The following is a 17,254-nucleotide window of genomic DNA, read 5'->3' as shown; positions in this document are numbered from 1 at the left end:
TTTTGGCCAACAACAGCTTCAAACAAATTCTGATATTATAAAGGAAGATGTTTTATTTACTTTTTTGCAAAAACTGGTGGATGGATTTTATAATTCTGCCCCCTAGAACTATATCCAGATAAAATTTACATAATTGAAAAACATTAGCTTTTTCTTTCTATTTTTGTGCAGTCGAATTCTTCTCAAAACGATTATTCACTTCTATGGACTTGTGTTTCTATAATACATTATAAATATATATAATTATTAGTTATACAATAATTGTCATTTGTATTAGTTAGACAATTAATCCATTTTGATAAGACAATATAATTGAGTAATATAAACACCAGTCGTCATGTTCCTGCACTAAAAAAAACTTCAATCTGAGAAATGTTCCTACTACCGAGTGAGCCATCCGTAATCATAGACGATCAGTGAGACGCCGTAGATTACCCGCGCTACTTTCAGTCACAGCGAATCGAGCTAAGAAAACTCGTCCAGACCAGAGTCAACGAAAAATATACAAATAAGAATAAAACTGCCCTTAAATCATATTTATTCTGCTGTTGTCTCTCATTTCTCTTTTTGTTTATGTATATTTATATCTCTATGTCTCCTTCAGTGATCCTGAAGCTTTGACTGCAGTTTATTCAGTGAAGGATGAGTTGAGTTTAACACCATAAAATATGTTTGGAAATATATGCAGGATAAAAGTAAAAAATAAGCCCATTCAGGTTCATTGTTGTTACTGGTTTTATAAACAGAAATTGTACGCTATTAAATTGTCTTTGTAAAAATCATTTAGAAAAATAAACACAACATACCTCGGAACAAATGAAAAACAAAATGTGACTATTTGACTAGTACAGATTACATTTCCAGAAAATGCCAAACTTTCAGAAAACACAGCCTTATTTTAAATTCCCAGCCAGTATTTCTTTTTTTTTTAAATACAATAAAAATCTGAGGTATATTACAAACACTGATAAATACTTTTGGTAATTTACATTGTAAATGGTTAATGGATTTACAACCACACCCTTTGGGGTTTTCCTATTTAAGAATAAGTCTGATATTATCAGTTACTGAGTCAATCCCATAGAGGATGTCAATCTTTACTTGGTTTTAACAGGACAGCTTTAATACGCATCAGGAGTTCGATAACAATTATTATTATATCAAGAAAATGTGACCTTGGGGCTGTTTTGGCATCAACCTCTTTGCTGAATTTCTGGGTGTCTGGGTTCGAACCCCATGTGTGGATGTGTTTATCCAAATACTCCGGCCTCCTTACAGGTGACGTTGATTGTCTCTATGTATTTAAAATACGATGATATCCAGCGTGTACTCTACATCCAACAAACTTTGGCCCTAAGTCCGCTGGAACTGGCTCCTTCACAGGATAAACTTGTATAGCTGATGGATCAATACATGAAAATGAAATAACGCGTGAACTCACAATATGAAATGTACTGCACTGTAAAAATCATGCATGATAATACAATGACAACATGATTCAGTATAGGCCATTGGTAGTCTATGAAAGGTTGAGCTGGCGGATTTGAGGTAGTCTGTGATTTGGCTTTGAGGTCTGAGAAAAAGAAAAAAACAAATGTTGGCCTTTGTTCACTTCAAACTGAAATCAGTGCTGCAGAGTTCTGGCGATGACGGAGTTCCCATGTATGTCGCTTGAACACAAAACCATCCGAAACCTTTATTATTCACATTTCCTGTATCGATGACAGCGAAGCGGAGGAGGACCCAGTCATGGAAGGAGGGGAAACTGGAACTTCTGACCAGTGTGCAGCTAATTTCTGATATGGCAAAGGTGTGACATGAGTGTAAACCAGTGGAAACAATATGGCTGGTGTGGGTCCTCCTCTACCTGCTGTCATCTGACCCCTCGGCATTACAGGGGGCACGGCGCCAGACTGAAACCCCCGTTGACATCTCTCATCTTCTCCTTGTTTCTGGCCTGCACCAGACCAAACACCACTCCTGCCAGCGTCATGCGTCCTGCCGTGCGGCTCCCTGTGCGGCCATCTGTCACCACGTTGGCCATCTTACTGCGCACGGTGCTGATGAAATAGGTGCGGACTTTGCCCTGGCTCTCACTCACCTACAGGGACAACAGCAGTCAACAACATAGGTTGGTTATTTTCAATCACAAATACAACACCTCATCCTGAGCAGGAATACAAATGCATGGTGGCGTTTATTGGAGGCTGTGTGTTGTTTCTTTTCACCAGTGGGTGTCTCCCTTGTTCAAGTTGTTCCCTCACACTCAGAGCTGGTTGTTTCCACACTTGTGCTGATTAGCTACTGCCTTTACTCAGGTCAGGGCCCATTTTGAGCTGCACTCTCCTGTTCCCAGCTTCCACCTCCACTGATTGATCAGACCTTGTCTCAGTCTGAAGTTATAGCTACAGATGGAGGTGAAAAGCATTTTGTCTTGGTAGAAAAAAAGTGTTACTAATAATATTAATCACAATTCAGGCCCCTGGTGCTATGCATGCTGAGTCATTATGGTGCCTTGCATCTTTTTAGGTAGGTCTTATCCCACTGATGAACCTCCAAGTGCTCATGTTTCCGGTAAGTTTGGTTTTAATTAGTTATATGATGCTATAAAAAAAGGGATGAAACATGATTGACAGCTGTGAATGGCTAACAGTTGGTCAAGCTCCTGTGCCAGCAGGACTTTGTTATTAACATTATTAACATTGCACCTTTTCAGCAACACACATCCATTCTCAGTTTCCCTGTACTAATAAAGACTGAATTACAGTTAAATATTGATTGATCCCAAGCAACAAACAAACACAACCAGCCTCCATCTTTCTGTTACTCACCCCTTTGACAAAGATTTCCCCACGTAACTGCAGCACGAAGCCCCATTCTGCCAGGATCCTGCGCGTGGCCTCAGGTACCTGTATGCGGCCGCTCACTCCTGTGCTGTCCATGCGGCTGGCCAGGTTCACTGTCGACCCCCAGATGTCATACTGCGGCTTGGTGGCACCGATCACACCTGCCACCACCGGCCCATGGGCAATGCCTGTGTGAGTCCAACAAAGAAAATAATTTACTTGAGACTAAATGATATAACATTAGTAGCTGTAGGACACTAGGTATACTAGACAAGGGTGCATGTTATTTGTTTACGTATATAAGTGTGTGCACGTGTGTGCGTGTGTGTGTGTGCGAGGTCAGCCATTTACCCACACGCAGCTGAAAGTTTTTGGCACACTGCCTGTTAATCTCTTTCAAGGTCTCCTGCATTGCCAATGCAAACAAAACCAGCTCACTCAGGTGATTCCATTCATCCATGGACGCCTAAGAGAGAGAGAGATTCACACAGAGTTCGACACAGAGAGAGAGAGAGAGAGAGAGGTGGAAGAATGGATTTATTAAAGCTGCTGCCAATGATTGAAGGACAAAACAAACTGAACGAGAGGATCTCCCACCTGTCCATCTGGAGCTAAGCCAGAAGCTGCCATGTAGCAGCTCCCGATGGTCTTTATCTTCTCCACATAGTGGAAGTACGACTCCTCCAGCAACTTGGAGGAAGAAACACATAAAGATAAAGATACGATAATCTCACACATCGAGTGAGCTGAGTAAATCAATGAAAATTATACCCATTTGTCCTTCGTTTTTATTTTTATCAGCTGAAGAGGAAGGTAAATACTGTTTCAACTGCTCTGATTGAGAACCAGGTACCAACTATTTCAACAAAATATTTAGATATATGTTTAAGTCAATGATCTGAAACTACTGTACATCACTCGCTCACCTCATCAAAGTCAGCGATGATCTCATTGAGCAGTCGGAGGCAGTCCACTCCTTCGTGTCTGATCTCCTTCTGCTCAAAATACTCATTGAACCCAGCGACGGAGGCAAACATAACACCCACTTCATCATAGGACTGGGAGTAAAGCTCCTGGAATGAAAATTATGTCAGATGCTGTAATTCTTGGCAAAATAATTCGAAAACACGCCAAACATTAAGCGGTTCAACAACAAATCAAATTTAAAAGTCCACTATAATATTAGAAATAAAATAAAATTCCTATCCCATAAGTTTGTCTTCAATTATTTCAGTTTTCAAAATAAGCCATAAACAGCTACACTAAAATAAATTTCGAGTCCAATCAGTTTATCCAAAATACAATTATAAAATAAATATGAATTCTTATCATTATATGTTTGTTCTACCTTGATAAAGGCATTGAATTCCAAATAGTGTGAGAATAAATGCATTTGCTCAGGAAAATTCCTGTGAAGTCATTGTCAGAGTCAGAAATGGGGTCGGGGGTGTGTTTGGTACATCGTCATTCTTGCTCCGGTCCAGGAAATGTCGAGCAACGTGCATGGGCAGGATGTTGTTTAACAAACACTCGTTGTGTTCCCGCAGATCTCTCATGTCCTCCACTTCCTGTTGGGCCTGCAGACGCCACAGGAAGTCCAGTCTGGCAGTGGCTTCCCACTGGAGAACAAAGAGTAGATGGATACACCATATATTAGAGATCACCTGGTGTTATGCATCAGCTCAGTATTGTTTGGGTCTAAATATGTAGGTTAGGAAAGTGATTCCATGACGACTGTTAATCAATAATGAGCAAACCAAGTACCTGTCGTCCATTGTAGAAGACGGCAACAATAAACATCATCATGAGGATGATGGAGATTCCTTTCCTCCGGACATAATGAGACCTGTGCAGAAGTAAATGAAGAGAGGTGGAATATAAAGATGTAAACTATGTGTTAAAAAAAAGGAAAATGTCATTAAAGAGAAAGTAGGACAGTACATGCTCCGCTCTGACCCTTGCTGCATATCGTGGCGTGCAAGCGTGAGGAAGGCCACGTGGATGAGGTAGGAGTACACGGCCACCGCCAGCAGCAAGACCGCCAGCTTCAGCAGGGATTTTAGACGCAGAAACACGGCACAAGTCACCATGGCGATCACACCACTCAACACAAACACCTGAGGAAACAGTGAAGTAAAGAAGAAGATGGGGCGACAGAGGATGAAAACAGAAATATATCAAAGTTTTAAAAAATGCAGATAAGAAAATGTGAGAACACTTATTACGTGGTTAGATGTTTGACCTATTTACTCAATGTTATTAGATCATTCCCACAAACCAGTGTCCTGCACATCCATTAATACATAACCTCATTGGCGGAGGTAAAAATAAAACCCACCTCAGGGTAAGTGCAGACAGTGAGAGAACGCGAGGCTGTGTTAGTTCTGTCCATCGTGTCGGCCTCTCCTGTGTTAGCGAGAATACACCAAACCTGCACCCAGACACACAGCATTCACATAAAACCTCTGACTGCTAACAAAAGGCTGAATGAAGCAGTGTCACATGAAGCAGATGCACATTTCTCATTTTAGACATACTCAAGATTTGAGCTGACGTTTGTGAGAATGAACCCGAGGACCTCTCCTGCTCTACGATGGGTTTCTCTAGTTGTCAGTTACATACTTGGACAGAATAGCAAAGGAAATCACTCATCGTTAATCATTAATTTAACACATCGTAAAGGTTTTCAAAAGAGCCAGGTGACCACAGTTTAAGGCTTTGTGCCTCATTTTTGAAATTTTTGGTGCGTGATTTGTCAAATAGGCCTGAAAATACAGTTTGCCTCCTTCAGCAGGGAGGTCTGACTTTCTTCTTTATCCATATTTTAGAAGGGATCGTGAGAATAACAGAACACGCAGTGGCAGAGAGAAAGTCAGTGAACCCTTTGGAACGACCTGGTTTTCTGTATTAATAGCACATGAAATGGGATATGATCATCATCTAAATTAACAACACACAAACATAATGCGCTTAAGCTAATAACACACAAACATGAATATTTATTGTGTTTTCTTAAATGAACACATTAAACATCAACTGTGCTGGTGGAAAAGTAAGTGAACCCTTGGATTTAACTGGTCAAACATCCTCTGGCCCCAATTTAATAATTTCAACTTTAACATTAGCTTCTGATGACGTGATGAAGGGTTCACCTACTTTTTCCATTCTGCATTGTGAAAGTTATTATAATGTGTTTGACATGGATAAGATCAACACACTGATTTGTGTATCTTTAGCTCAATAGGTTGTGTTTCTTCACTTTTGTAACATAAATACAAATTTGACCATATTCAAGACAAGTTTATACATAAATGCAGATATTTGTAAGTGGTAAGTGTTTACTTACTTTTTCTTGTTACAAGTGCATCATAAACAGGATTGAACGCTCTTTTAATTAGATTTACTTGTGTTCAAGGGGTTTATGAGGGTCAGTCATGCTACACAGCATGTTCGAAGGTTTGCATGTTTACTGTCTCACCATGTCAGTCGAGGCCAAGCCAAAGTTGATGGCGATGGCGGTGAGGGTGAGCAGGTTGCGGGCGCTGTTGTTTTCATGGATCCAGCAGCAGAGGTGTTGCAGCGCTGCAGGAGTCCACTTGAACTCTTCAGCCAGGGCCAACAGCAGCAGCAGCATGTAGATCAGCAAAAAGACGGAAAACTGGAGGACGGCCGGGAACATCCTTCAGAGGAAGAATGAGGGAGGAGGACAAGAGGCCGAAGGGTGAGGGAGTGAAAACCTGCACATGACACCAAAGTAAAATATACTACCCATAGTAAATTTTTTATTACAAAGCTGATATTTTCGGTGAGAAAGATATTAGTCATCGTCTTCATAGAGAGAATTTGTTGTAACTTACTGTATCTGGGAGCTGCCACCCATTACTCTGCATTGGCAAAGATGACAGAGCATCTGACGGCAGGATTAAGCAAAAAGATACTGCCCGGATTACAATGAACATTTGTGGAAGGATGTAATACGCTTCAAGAAAGAAAGCTGGTGCAGATCCAGGATTTATTTTACCTTTTTTTTTTACTTTGTGAGATAGATTGTTTTTTGAAGTGTTCACGATTTAATAATTCATAGATCTTGATGAAAAAAGTAGTAAATTACTTTGCACACCCTAACCCACTAACCCTTACACAGTAAATTTGGTGCAGCTTCATCATATCTAATTGGGTATGCGCTCTCCTGAGTGTTATTCTAGTTCACTTGTTGTTGTTGGTATAGAGGGAAAATGTTGATGATTACTATTTATTTAGAGTTTAGGTATAAATATATGGGAATATATGAACCATTCAAACCTGATAAACCCTTATAAATGGAATGCAGCTCTGACTGGACGGGGTTGCTGTTTTCCTACCTGGGAGCCGGGATGAGGGCCTGGGCAGCCATGAGAAACAGGAGCATGATGAAGGAGCAGACCAAGTTGGAGTTGAACATTTCGTCTCTCATCTGGAAGAACTGGACCAACCAAAAGAGGTCAAAGAAACATCACCATGACATTTCAGGTACCGGTAAATGAACGCATGACTTTCCTGCCTGACTCTCCCCCTGCCCTGCTTACCATGTCCTCGATGTGCGTGTCCTTGAACACCAGGGTGAGCGGGGTGATGTGCTCCTTGTGCATACGCTCACTGCTGCGAACCTCAATAGCGTGCTTGATGCGTTTGTTGATCTCTTTTGATGTCGACTGCCATATGTTGGGCAGCGAGCCATTTGTAAAGGAAGCCAGGATCTACAGTAAGGAAAGAAAATGTGATGGAATTTATGGTGTCCTGTTCTCTTTCTGCTTACTTAAGAGTGAGAAACTGCAGTGTGCTGCCATGAAGTTGATTAACGCCTTGGAAGTGCAAAACAATCGTTAAATCATTGTTACGGCGGCAGATCTTATCAATGCTTTACATCTGCTTTTCATCTTCTTTCCACCAGATAACATCAAGAACATAAAAATTATTAGTGACTCTGTCTCTGTATTGACCCCTTTGCAAAGGTTTGAAGCTTCTTATAATAAAATATACAAAGACAGGTCTGTTGTGGGGTGTTTATCTTCAGATTTCCCTCACAAAGGCGTGAGGTTGATCAGTTCATATTTTCTGCTATAAATAATCTATTGTTATTCGAATCAAAACCTTTTTTAGTGTGTGACAGTAAGCACACAATGATATCCCTCTATGTTGTACCCCAGCACCTACACTGTTCATGTCAATGGCGTTCCCGAAAGGCATCTCCGGGTTCCACGTTCGGTTTGTCTTCTGGACTCTGGGCGGCTCGGCGTGGTCAACTTTGTCCCTTTCCTCCTGAGGGCAGATGAGGAAAGTGTCGATGTTGTGTCTCCTTAGAAACTCGTTCCTGTCGCGGCCATGGCCATCCTCTGTCTTGTAGGTGCCCTGTAGACAGTCCAGAGTCGCCCTGGAGATGTGGATGCGTCTGGGTGATGGAGAAGAGGAAGCAGAAAAAAAAAGATTGGTGATGTACACAGAAATCTCTAAACTATAACAAGTGGACATGTGGAGGAACAGGAAGTGGAGAGGGGTTGTCCATCTTTATTTACAGTCTTTGGAACCAGCAGGGACACTCACCCTGGTATTCCCCCGGCCTCCAGCATGTTGGCGATGCCCACGTCCCAGGACCAGACGTCAAACTGCCATTTCTGTAGCCCGAGCACTCCACATAGGACAGAGCCTGTGTGGATCCCAATCCTCATGTCCATGTCAAACTTTAACTGCTTCCGCACATGCCTGGTGTTGGTGGGAAGTCAAGTTAGAATGGGATAGCCACATTATATGAATTGTTTTGTGATAGATCATCATATTTCACAGGTAACTTTGACAGTTCGATTCAGAATTAAGGGTCGGCTGACCGTATAGTGCTGATCATAGCCAGGCCCATCTCAACACAGTACCGGGCATGGGCAAGCTGTGGCTCAGGGACCCCTGACACACAATAGTAACAGTCTCCCAGTATCTTGATTCGCAGGCAGTGGTGATCCTGTTGTGAGAGAAGAAACCAGGGAAATTAGAATCTAACTTTTCTCAAAACTATATAACCTGTTCACTATGATAAATAGATAAATGAAATAAAAAGTGCCGAGGTTTTCACCTCTGCCAGTCGGTCAAAGCGTCCAAAGAGCTCGTTGAGGGTTCGCACCAGATCCTGAGCCGACAGGTTCATGGACAATAGAGTGAAGCCCTTGATGTCTGCAAATAGGATGCTGCAGAGAGGAGAGATAACTGTGTAAGAAAGAATTTCAATGCATGACACATTCAAGTCACTGTCCAGTTTCTTGTCGACCTGTCAACACATGTTAGACTTACTGTAAATCAAAGTGTTAAATAGATATATATAAGCCTTGTAAATTCTACTGTGTGTGTGTTTACCTGACGTCTTTGTACTGGTGTATATAGATCTTGTGAAACTCCTGAGGATTGAGTTCATCTTCGAAAGAGCTCATGTCAGCGATCATCTCCAAGGCAACAAAGCGAGGCAGGATTGACAGCACCAGACGCTCCTGTGTGCCGACATAATAATCCCGTGATTTAACCAGCAGACTGTCTGTTTGCATTTCACAAGAGATTTCGAGAAGCCTTTTATCCTGGGTGCAAACTACCTGATTGACACTTGAGACCCCCTGAAACAGCAAAATTCTGGGGGGTCTCTGGAAAAAATATTTCGAAAACTATTTGTCACTTATATTTGTCATGGACCCCCCGATTGCAACTGGGTATTTAGCACATTGATTTTATCCCTCCATCTTAAAAGTAATAACAGTCTACAGTTGTCTGAATAAATTATGTCCGTGTCTACATATTACTCCAAGATTAACCTACAGCACAATGGCCGCCCTCACCTGTCTTTGGTTCTCTTGCTCTAGTTTGAGGCGACCCTGAATGCAGCGCCGCGTCTCCAGGAAAACCTGCCTCTGGGCGTGATCTGTCAAGTAGTGGATAAACAGGCCAGCTGTATTCATGCTCAGGTACAGCAGGCCTTTGGCAAACACCTGCATCCAAGTGAGAAAATATTGTTCACTTTTTCAAACCGGGAACATCCAAAACATCTCAAGTACAATAAAAGGCTTATAGCAATGCAAGTATCAAATCGAAATTGTAGATAAAACATATCTTGATTATATATAAAAGGTTCATTTTAAAAGAGTGTACACACTGAGATTTTACTTTCTTAGCCAATGTTTACAATCTTATACCACATATATTATTATATATATATTCCTTTATCAGGAGGAGGAATGCTTGATTCTTTTTGTTGAAAATTTAAAGCATTGTTACACACTGGATCAAAGCAATATCTTGAAGGATTGTATCTAGTAAAGGAGCATTTCTGGATTGATAATGAATAATCAAAAATAATATGAGACATAACACTGTAATATCAATGTGAGAAACAATAGTTTTACAGGCAATCAGTTGATTTCCTCACCTTTCTCAAAAGCATTGCATCATTGTAGTAGTGCACTATCTCCACCAGAAGGTGCAGCACTGAGGTAAGGGAGCCAGCGCACATGGCCCACAGCAGAGGTAAGGGCAGCAGCGTGTATGTGGCGAACAGCGTGAACAAAACGTACCACGAAGGGTCTTTTTCTAGTCCGTATACCAGTCCTCCCAGCACCTGTGTGGTCTGCGATAGCCAGCTAGCCAGGCCAGCATAGTGGAGCCACCGCAGGGACATGGAGTCTTTGCAGGTCAACACCACGATGCACAGTGCTATAGCGAACATCATGAAAATGCCCGTCAGGCAGCCACGCACAGAGTCTGTGAAATCCTCAGGGGCCAACGCCAGGTACAGAACCAACACGTGCAGCTTGGCCACAGCGTCGATTACGTTAGTGATAGCTAGAGAGTTGCGTCTCTGGTGAGAAGAGTGCTGCTGGTAGAGTTTCTCCAGGTCACGGGACTTGAAGGTGTGCCTCAGGGAGGGTATGTAGACCCCGTGAATAGTGCGGCCCCAGTGCACAAAGAAGTCGGCATCGCTGCCGTAGTCGTTGAAACAACCGCCGATGCTGCTGTGTGTACTGGTTGAGCCCCGGGGCTGGGAGGGGTGGACTCTGAATGTGGAGGAGCGGCGTTTCGTGACCCCACGAGAGCCCTTGTTGCGGATTTGTCTGTTGATCTCATCCATGTAGGCATCTGTCACAAAGATTTTGTGTGCTGGTTCCACACCAACCTGTCACAACATAAAACCAGAAGTGTTTACTGTAACATGTATAATTCCTCTTCTTTTTGCCAACTATCATACTACCCCTTTAAAAAGAGACCAGTGCAATGATATAGTCATGGCTTTATGGTTGGAAGCAAACAAATTTTGGCCCTTTACAAAGTGTCTTTTTATCATATATGTGGTTTACACTCCTTTATAATCACTGGATTGCACTTTTGGATACTGATCTTTGAGACTTTCAAGGGTTGGCACTAGACCTGGGTGATGAGAAAATATCAATAATTATACCAATTTAATTTGATATATATGTAATGCTTAGGTGTAAGTGTCAATCTCTGCCCATATAGAAGAGTCTAAAACCACAACCTTCCCTCAGGGCCAAAATCTGTCTTCAAACATAAAATAAATAATAATGTCACATTTATCTTAATAATGATCAATAGGGCTGATATGAACATTTTTATCTTCATATAATGTTTGGCCATATCGCCCACCCCTGGTTGGCTCACCAGAAAAAAACATGCATAATTTTGTCACAGTTTAGCCCATAAGGTTAGTTTTACTACGTCAGGTTTTGCGATATCTATATGTATCTATCTGTCTAATGTTGGCCACCATATCTTTACAGCTGAAGTGTATTTATTTCCATTGGTGGTGCAGCTTTAGCACATTTTATTTGCAGCTGTTTGTAAAGTAAAAATACCAAACTATAAGACACCGTAACTGACAAAATTGATTTTTTTTGTTATTTAGGTGTATTGACACTTTACACACGGGTTACAGTGATAATCTAGACTTGTTTGGTTTTGTAACCTATGTTCATGATGGCACTCACACATATCATCAGACAGTGCAGGTTCCATTTTTCTCAGTTTGTGTTTCAAAGGTCAGATGTCATGTTTCAGTTGATACATTCTGCGTAGTCTTGTAGGGGAATGTGTACAAAAGAATGAGAAACAAAGCCGTACAAACAACAGGTTCATCTAGTGATGAGTGTGGGATCACCTGAGCGCTGAGCTCCTGCTGGATCATGATGTGTTTCACAGCATTCTTCCACAGCATCTTCTTCCGCCGCAGCCCGGGTGACAGGGTGGCCGTCAGGCAGGGCGGCTCGCGCAGCCCCATAGGGGAAACCTGTGTCGTCTCCGTGAAGGTCACCATGGTGATGACCTCAGCTGACCTAGGCTGTTGGTCTCAGATCAGGAGGAAGTAGCAGTAACCTGGAGCGGGAGCAGGAACGATGCAGGAGGTGAAAGAGCAGAAGGTGGAGGCCAGTGAGACTTTACTCACATCACTAAGATGTTTCACAATCCTACAGTAAATCTTTAAATCTTTGACATTGTCAGTGGAATTTTCTTTTTTGGTACATCACTGATAAAAATGCTCAGTTAACACTTTCAGCAGCGAAGAATTTTTGTATTTTAATGGGAAACCTTTCTTCACATTGGATTTCCTTGAGGCCACAGTTTGCTCATTTTGATACGTCTTCCTTACACTTTCCACACATAGTAACAGCAACAACTTCTGAACTTAAACTACAATAAAGGAGAATCTTTGTGATTTTATGAGTGTGAACACACTGCATGAGTTATTACAGCCCTTCACATGCTGTGTACGTTACACCAGCATAATATATGTCCAAATAAATGTTTCACCTTCCAAAAAAGCCCCTCTGCATCTTCTATGTTTAAAATCTTTTATGCCGACAGGAGTAACAGTGCTGTACATAGTCAGACATGTTGGAAAAGGTCACCTGACAGGCTCCACGTGTTGACACAGCGTGTGCCAGAAGAAAGGAAGCTTTCCAACAAATTAACTGGCAGCCAGATTTAGACCTGAGCTGTTTAATGCCCAGAGTTAAACTCCTCCGGGACCTTCTGGCTATGTTCATGCTGCCGTCCCACCCACTCACAGTCAACTGTCACCAGTCAGATTCTCAACATCACGTATCCACACTGATATGATGAAACGTTTCTTAATGAAAGAGCTGCAGTTTTAATTAAGGCTGTCAGAGTGGCAGTTAAATAACTTGCCATGTGAATGAATGGTACATCTCTATTGACTTTTAAAGCCCTACATGCTTTAGAAAGATCACCTGTTATCCAGCTGTACCAGGCATGCTGCCAATTTTAACACTCAAAATGTGTCTACAGACTTTTTGAATTAAGGCCCTCTGTTTGTTATAGTTGACACCTATTCTGAGTAAAATAAGTTTCAAACAAGTTGAAAATAGAAAACTGACCTGTATTTTTTTCCATATTGTACATCCACTGTTCCTGTCCAGCTTTTGTCCTGGGATAAATTCAGCCAGTTCGTCATAATCCACTTTTCCTGATTCCATCGCACAGGAATCGTGTACCAATCTAAAAATTAAGGCGTAATCCATAAATGAGAAAATGCAAGTATAGCCCCCCCTGCTACAAAGAATCCAAACGAGGAGAGTGGGATGACAGTCCAGCCAAGATGAGTGTTGAGTGTCGTAGTGTGGCAGAGTTGTGGGTTACCACCTGGATTGTTTTGAAATTAAGTCAACAATTGCGTTGAAGCGCAGCGGCAGGAGTGAGGAGTGCAAAGAGGATTAGCTGGACAGCAGCCACTCTCACTGGCCTGCAACGCTCAGGTCAAACGGGCCCCAATACAACATCCAAATAAATGCAGTTCTCTCTCTCACCCTTTGGCCAAGTCAAGCAGACCTGTTAACAGTGTGGACACTTTAAATTAAAAAGCATTACTATCAGTCTATTTTCATACACTCCCATGAGGAAAAGAAAAGAAAAGGAGCTGGCTCTTCACTGCCGTCATGCTCCTGGTTATGTGAATATTTATATGTGCAAGTAGGGACGAGGGGGTGATGAAATCCAAGCTGCCTGTGGGAAGCTGGATCCTAACCCATCGTGAGGTGGTTCGACGGCAAAAGGACCCAACATTCTTTATTTAAAGCATTTGAATTCACAAAATCTGACAAGCAACAGTTGATTCCTCTCTTAAATAATAAATGCATTGTATGAAACACGATAAAACATACTTTGATAGACAACTTAATGGATTTATTGTCAATAAAACAATTTACAACTATGTACAACTGTACAAAAGTACAACTATGGAGATGATGGGTCACAGATTTTCATAAGATTATATTTAAAAAATGCTTTATAAGATGGAAATTGTTTTGATTATTGATCTGCATCCCCCAGCCCTCAATTGGTCTTTTATTTTTTATCTAACTCTCAGTTTGTTTTGGAATCATACATGTTGTTGCACATTATTGTTGTACGTGAAATATTAGCACTATCAGTTAGTACAGATATGTGTCATTGTTTGGTCCCTGTCATATATCTCTATACAAACAAATACAAATAAATAAATAAAAGAAGATAAATTGCACTGTTCATCAACAAGGTAAAGAAACTTGAGCAGTTAATGACAAGAGAGAATATTAGCAACAACAACAGCTTTAGTGCAGAAGACCTAAGTATTGATGACCATGTGAGACACTAGGCTGAGGCCTGTGGTCCCTATACTTATAAGCTGGTTTAAGTTTTTGAGACTTGCTTTGCTAATAGTGTCCAGGCAACGCACAAAGCCCCTAAGGCTGATCTAATGAGTTCCCATCTGTCCCACCACGATTCTGTAGCTCAGACCTTTCTTGCTGATTACTGTACATCTAAAAATAGCCGCCAGGTCTAAGGCAATTAGTTTTACTCTAACTGCTGTCACATCTCTTTGACACATGGAAAGCATGCAATAAAAAAAACCCTCTTTGAATATGTTTGATTCCCTGTCACTATTATTAGAAACAATGAGTAAATCAGTGCAGGTCGTTTTGGAAGAAGATTGCATTAATGGTCATTAAGAAGCACTTAAAGTTAGTGCCTGTCTGTCTGTACACATTCCATCTGTAATTATATTTGGAGTTTGGAATGCATGTGAACTTGTGTCCACCAGCGAGAGGGAGTTAGAATGGGTTAGTCCACTGACAGGAAAGAAAACCCTCAGAAGCTAATTAGTATTACGGCAAACTGCTTTGGCTCTGGCCTAATCAGCTGATTCTCATACCGACTCAAACCGAACCAGCAACAGAGCCGATCCTGCAGCCAACGTGCTTGCCAAACATTTCACTTATGCCGGGCACAGAGATCTATTCGCGTCAGTCCGTGTGTATCACACATGCGCTGTGTGAACGCGTGTGTGTGTGGCATAAGACTGCAGTTGGGCGGTGAACGCTTGTAGCTTTTGTTGGCTGGGGCACAAAGCTCTTGTAATGAGGGCATGTACCGGCCAGTTAGGGAAGAAGCAAAGATAAACAATAAAGTAGAGACTGTTCTAAAACACTTTCGTAAGGCAAATCTAATCCCTACTAATCAAAACAACAGGTTGCATCAGAATTTTCATGCAAATCTGCAAATGACTTCTACTCTTGCACAGATCATTAGCTTGACTCACTCTCGCTCCACATCCCACTGTATGTAGTGCCATCCTACTCACAAAGGGCCACACACAGGCGTGTCATTGAGCTGGTAAAGACTTGCCGGCAGCACGAGGCATGAGGGGCAGACAAAAATAATGCAAGGTAAAAGACTCGGGGAGTTCAGGGCTTAGTGGTGTTAGGTGACCCTGGGGAGTAAATGCCTTAGCGTGTGAAGTGGTCGGCTGAGAGGCACCAAGTTTAGACAGCAGCAAAGGTGGCAGGTAATGTGACACGTCATGTGAATCAATTATACGATGCCACTCTGCAAAATGCTAAGGTTAAGATTATGATAAATTTATGATTAAACAGTTTCGCGGGAAGATAATAATCACTTGAATTTGCAAACGTCAGTTCGATTCCCTCTGACTCACTGCTGCCACCAGGTGGTAGTTTAGATGACCTGCTGCAAAAGCAAGATATCCCATCCTCATCTCTAGAACTATAGTTAACAGAGTGCAGATTTTTATCGAGGATTACCTCTAATAAAGCCCGATAATAATAGGGAGTTGGCATTTTGTTATACGTACCCTTCATTTTCAATGATACGTGCACCGCTGCACAAACTGGAGATGTTGGCAGACAGTTAGAGGTCTGGATGCTCCACTACCTTTCTGTGAAAATAGGACATATGAACAGAGATTATATGAATAAAAAGGAACATTTTCGTTAGAATCAGCATCCACTGAATAATTAGAGAACATGTCTTTAAGTGGGACAAGACAGGAAGTAAAGTCCTTGCACACAGTGTCCAACCAAGTGGTGCTGGGTAAAGCTATACTTATAATAAATGGAAATTTAAGGATAATGTATACTGCAGCATTACAATATTTATATCAATGCTTTCCTTATTTTTACAACCAGAATTGTTTATTTTTAGCCACAAGAATAATAATTTACAGTAATTCAGCTCAGCTATAATGAGTCACTGGTTCCAAAACTAGGGTTCAGAAACACTAAAATAATCTCCAGATATCAGATTAAATGACAATTAGCCAGGACAGATTTTATATAAAACAATTTATTCAAAATTCTAAATGTTTTCATGACCCTTTCTGATTGACCTTTGTCTCCACATGAGCCCTGAAGTGATTAAGCAGCAGCATCATCACATCAGCACATTACACATCTCTTCTCTTTGGTTTTCTTTTCGAGTTGAGAATGTTTTTTTATCCCAGCAGATTTTATTCTATTTTATTATCATTATTATTTTTGATATATCATATTTTCTTGTTGCGCCTTTTTCTTTGTAAAGTTGTATTTAATGTGCTACATAAATAAAGTTGAAATTGACGCGTGTGTGCGTGCGCGTGTGCTATATGTGTGTGTGAGTGTCACTAATGCCTCACATACTGTCAGGAACAGCTGGGGGAACAGTGGGTGGATACATGTTGATAACACTGTATAATGTGAGAAGCTCTCGGACGTTAAGTGACCGCCTGTCACACGCTTTTAACGGATGCTACACGGATTTTAATCGTGTTCACTTCATGGTAAGTAAACGGTGCTGTCGTATTACAACTGTAGCGGTTAGCTAACGTTGCTACACCAGGACCATAGCTGGCTTCGTTGAACAACATGTCTCCCTTTAAATAACATCGTTACATTCTGTCAAGCGTAAGTTCATATTTAAACCTCGTCCAAATCTGTTTTTATGGTGGAACAAAGTTACACGAGAAGCAGTGACAGCTAGCATCGCTAAGGCTAATTTCATTGACTAGCATCTGTGGATGTTTGTAAATAAACACCCGGTATGTGATGATATGATAA

At 41.4% G+C, this 17,254-nt stretch overlaps 1 protein-coding gene across 3 annotated transcripts in view; it reads right to left on the bottom strand.

Annotated features, from left to right (window-relative positions):
- Positions 1-717: 717 nt before the first annotated feature.
- si:dkey-206f10.1 (adenylate cyclase type 8) overlaps positions 718-17,254 on the bottom strand; it is a 16,774-nt gene continuing 237 nt past the window's right edge. The window contains exons 2-23 of one of the 3 annotated variants that reach the window (XM_035143640.2): positions 16,015-16,098; positions 13,262-13,382; positions 12,025-12,239; positions 10,282-11,025; positions 9,695-9,844; positions 9,225-9,355; positions 8,947-9,058; positions 8,708-8,835; positions 8,427-8,585; positions 8,040-8,274; positions 7,412-7,582; positions 7,208-7,308; positions 6,325-6,526; positions 5,185-5,277; positions 4,788-4,963; positions 4,611-4,692; positions 4,307-4,465; positions 3,773-3,919; positions 3,444-3,536; positions 3,198-3,312; positions 2,832-3,034; positions 718-2,101 (exon numbers count right to left, since the gene is read on the bottom strand). In XM_035143640.2, coding sequence (XP_034999531.2) covers positions 1,892-2,101; positions 2,832-3,034; positions 3,198-3,312; positions 3,444-3,536; positions 3,773-3,919; positions 4,307-4,465; positions 4,611-4,692; positions 4,788-4,963; positions 5,185-5,277; positions 6,325-6,526; positions 7,208-7,308; positions 7,412-7,582; positions 8,040-8,274; positions 8,427-8,585; positions 8,708-8,835; positions 8,947-9,058; positions 9,225-9,355; positions 9,695-9,844; positions 10,282-11,025; positions 12,025-12,180 — 3,567 coding nt within the window. In that variant the 5' untranslated portion in view covers positions 12,181-12,239; positions 13,262-13,382; positions 16,015-16,098 and the 3' untranslated portion in view covers positions 718-1,891. Of the gene's footprint in view, positions 2,102-2,831; positions 3,035-3,197; positions 3,313-3,443; positions 3,537-3,772; positions 3,920-4,306; positions 4,466-4,610; positions 4,693-4,787; positions 4,964-5,184; positions 5,278-6,324; positions 6,527-7,207; positions 7,309-7,411; positions 7,583-8,039; positions 8,275-8,426; positions 8,586-8,707; positions 8,836-8,946; positions 9,059-9,224; positions 9,356-9,694; positions 9,845-10,281; positions 11,026-12,024; positions 12,240-13,261; positions 13,730-16,014; positions 16,099-17,254 lie in introns of those variants that run through there. The other 2 variants (XM_047337982.1, XM_035143643.2) reach the window with 2 other exon arrangements.

This window comes from Hippoglossus stenolepis, chromosome 20 (genome assembly GCF_022539355.2).
Source record: "Hippoglossus stenolepis isolate QCI-W04-F060 chromosome 20, HSTE1.2, whole genome shotgun sequence".
NCBI classification, from domain to species: Eukaryota; Metazoa; Chordata; class Actinopteri; order Pleuronectiformes; family Pleuronectidae; genus Hippoglossus; species Hippoglossus stenolepis.
The sequence above is the reverse complement of the archived record's forward strand: the minus strand, read 5'-3'. Positions and strand labels throughout refer to the sequence as shown.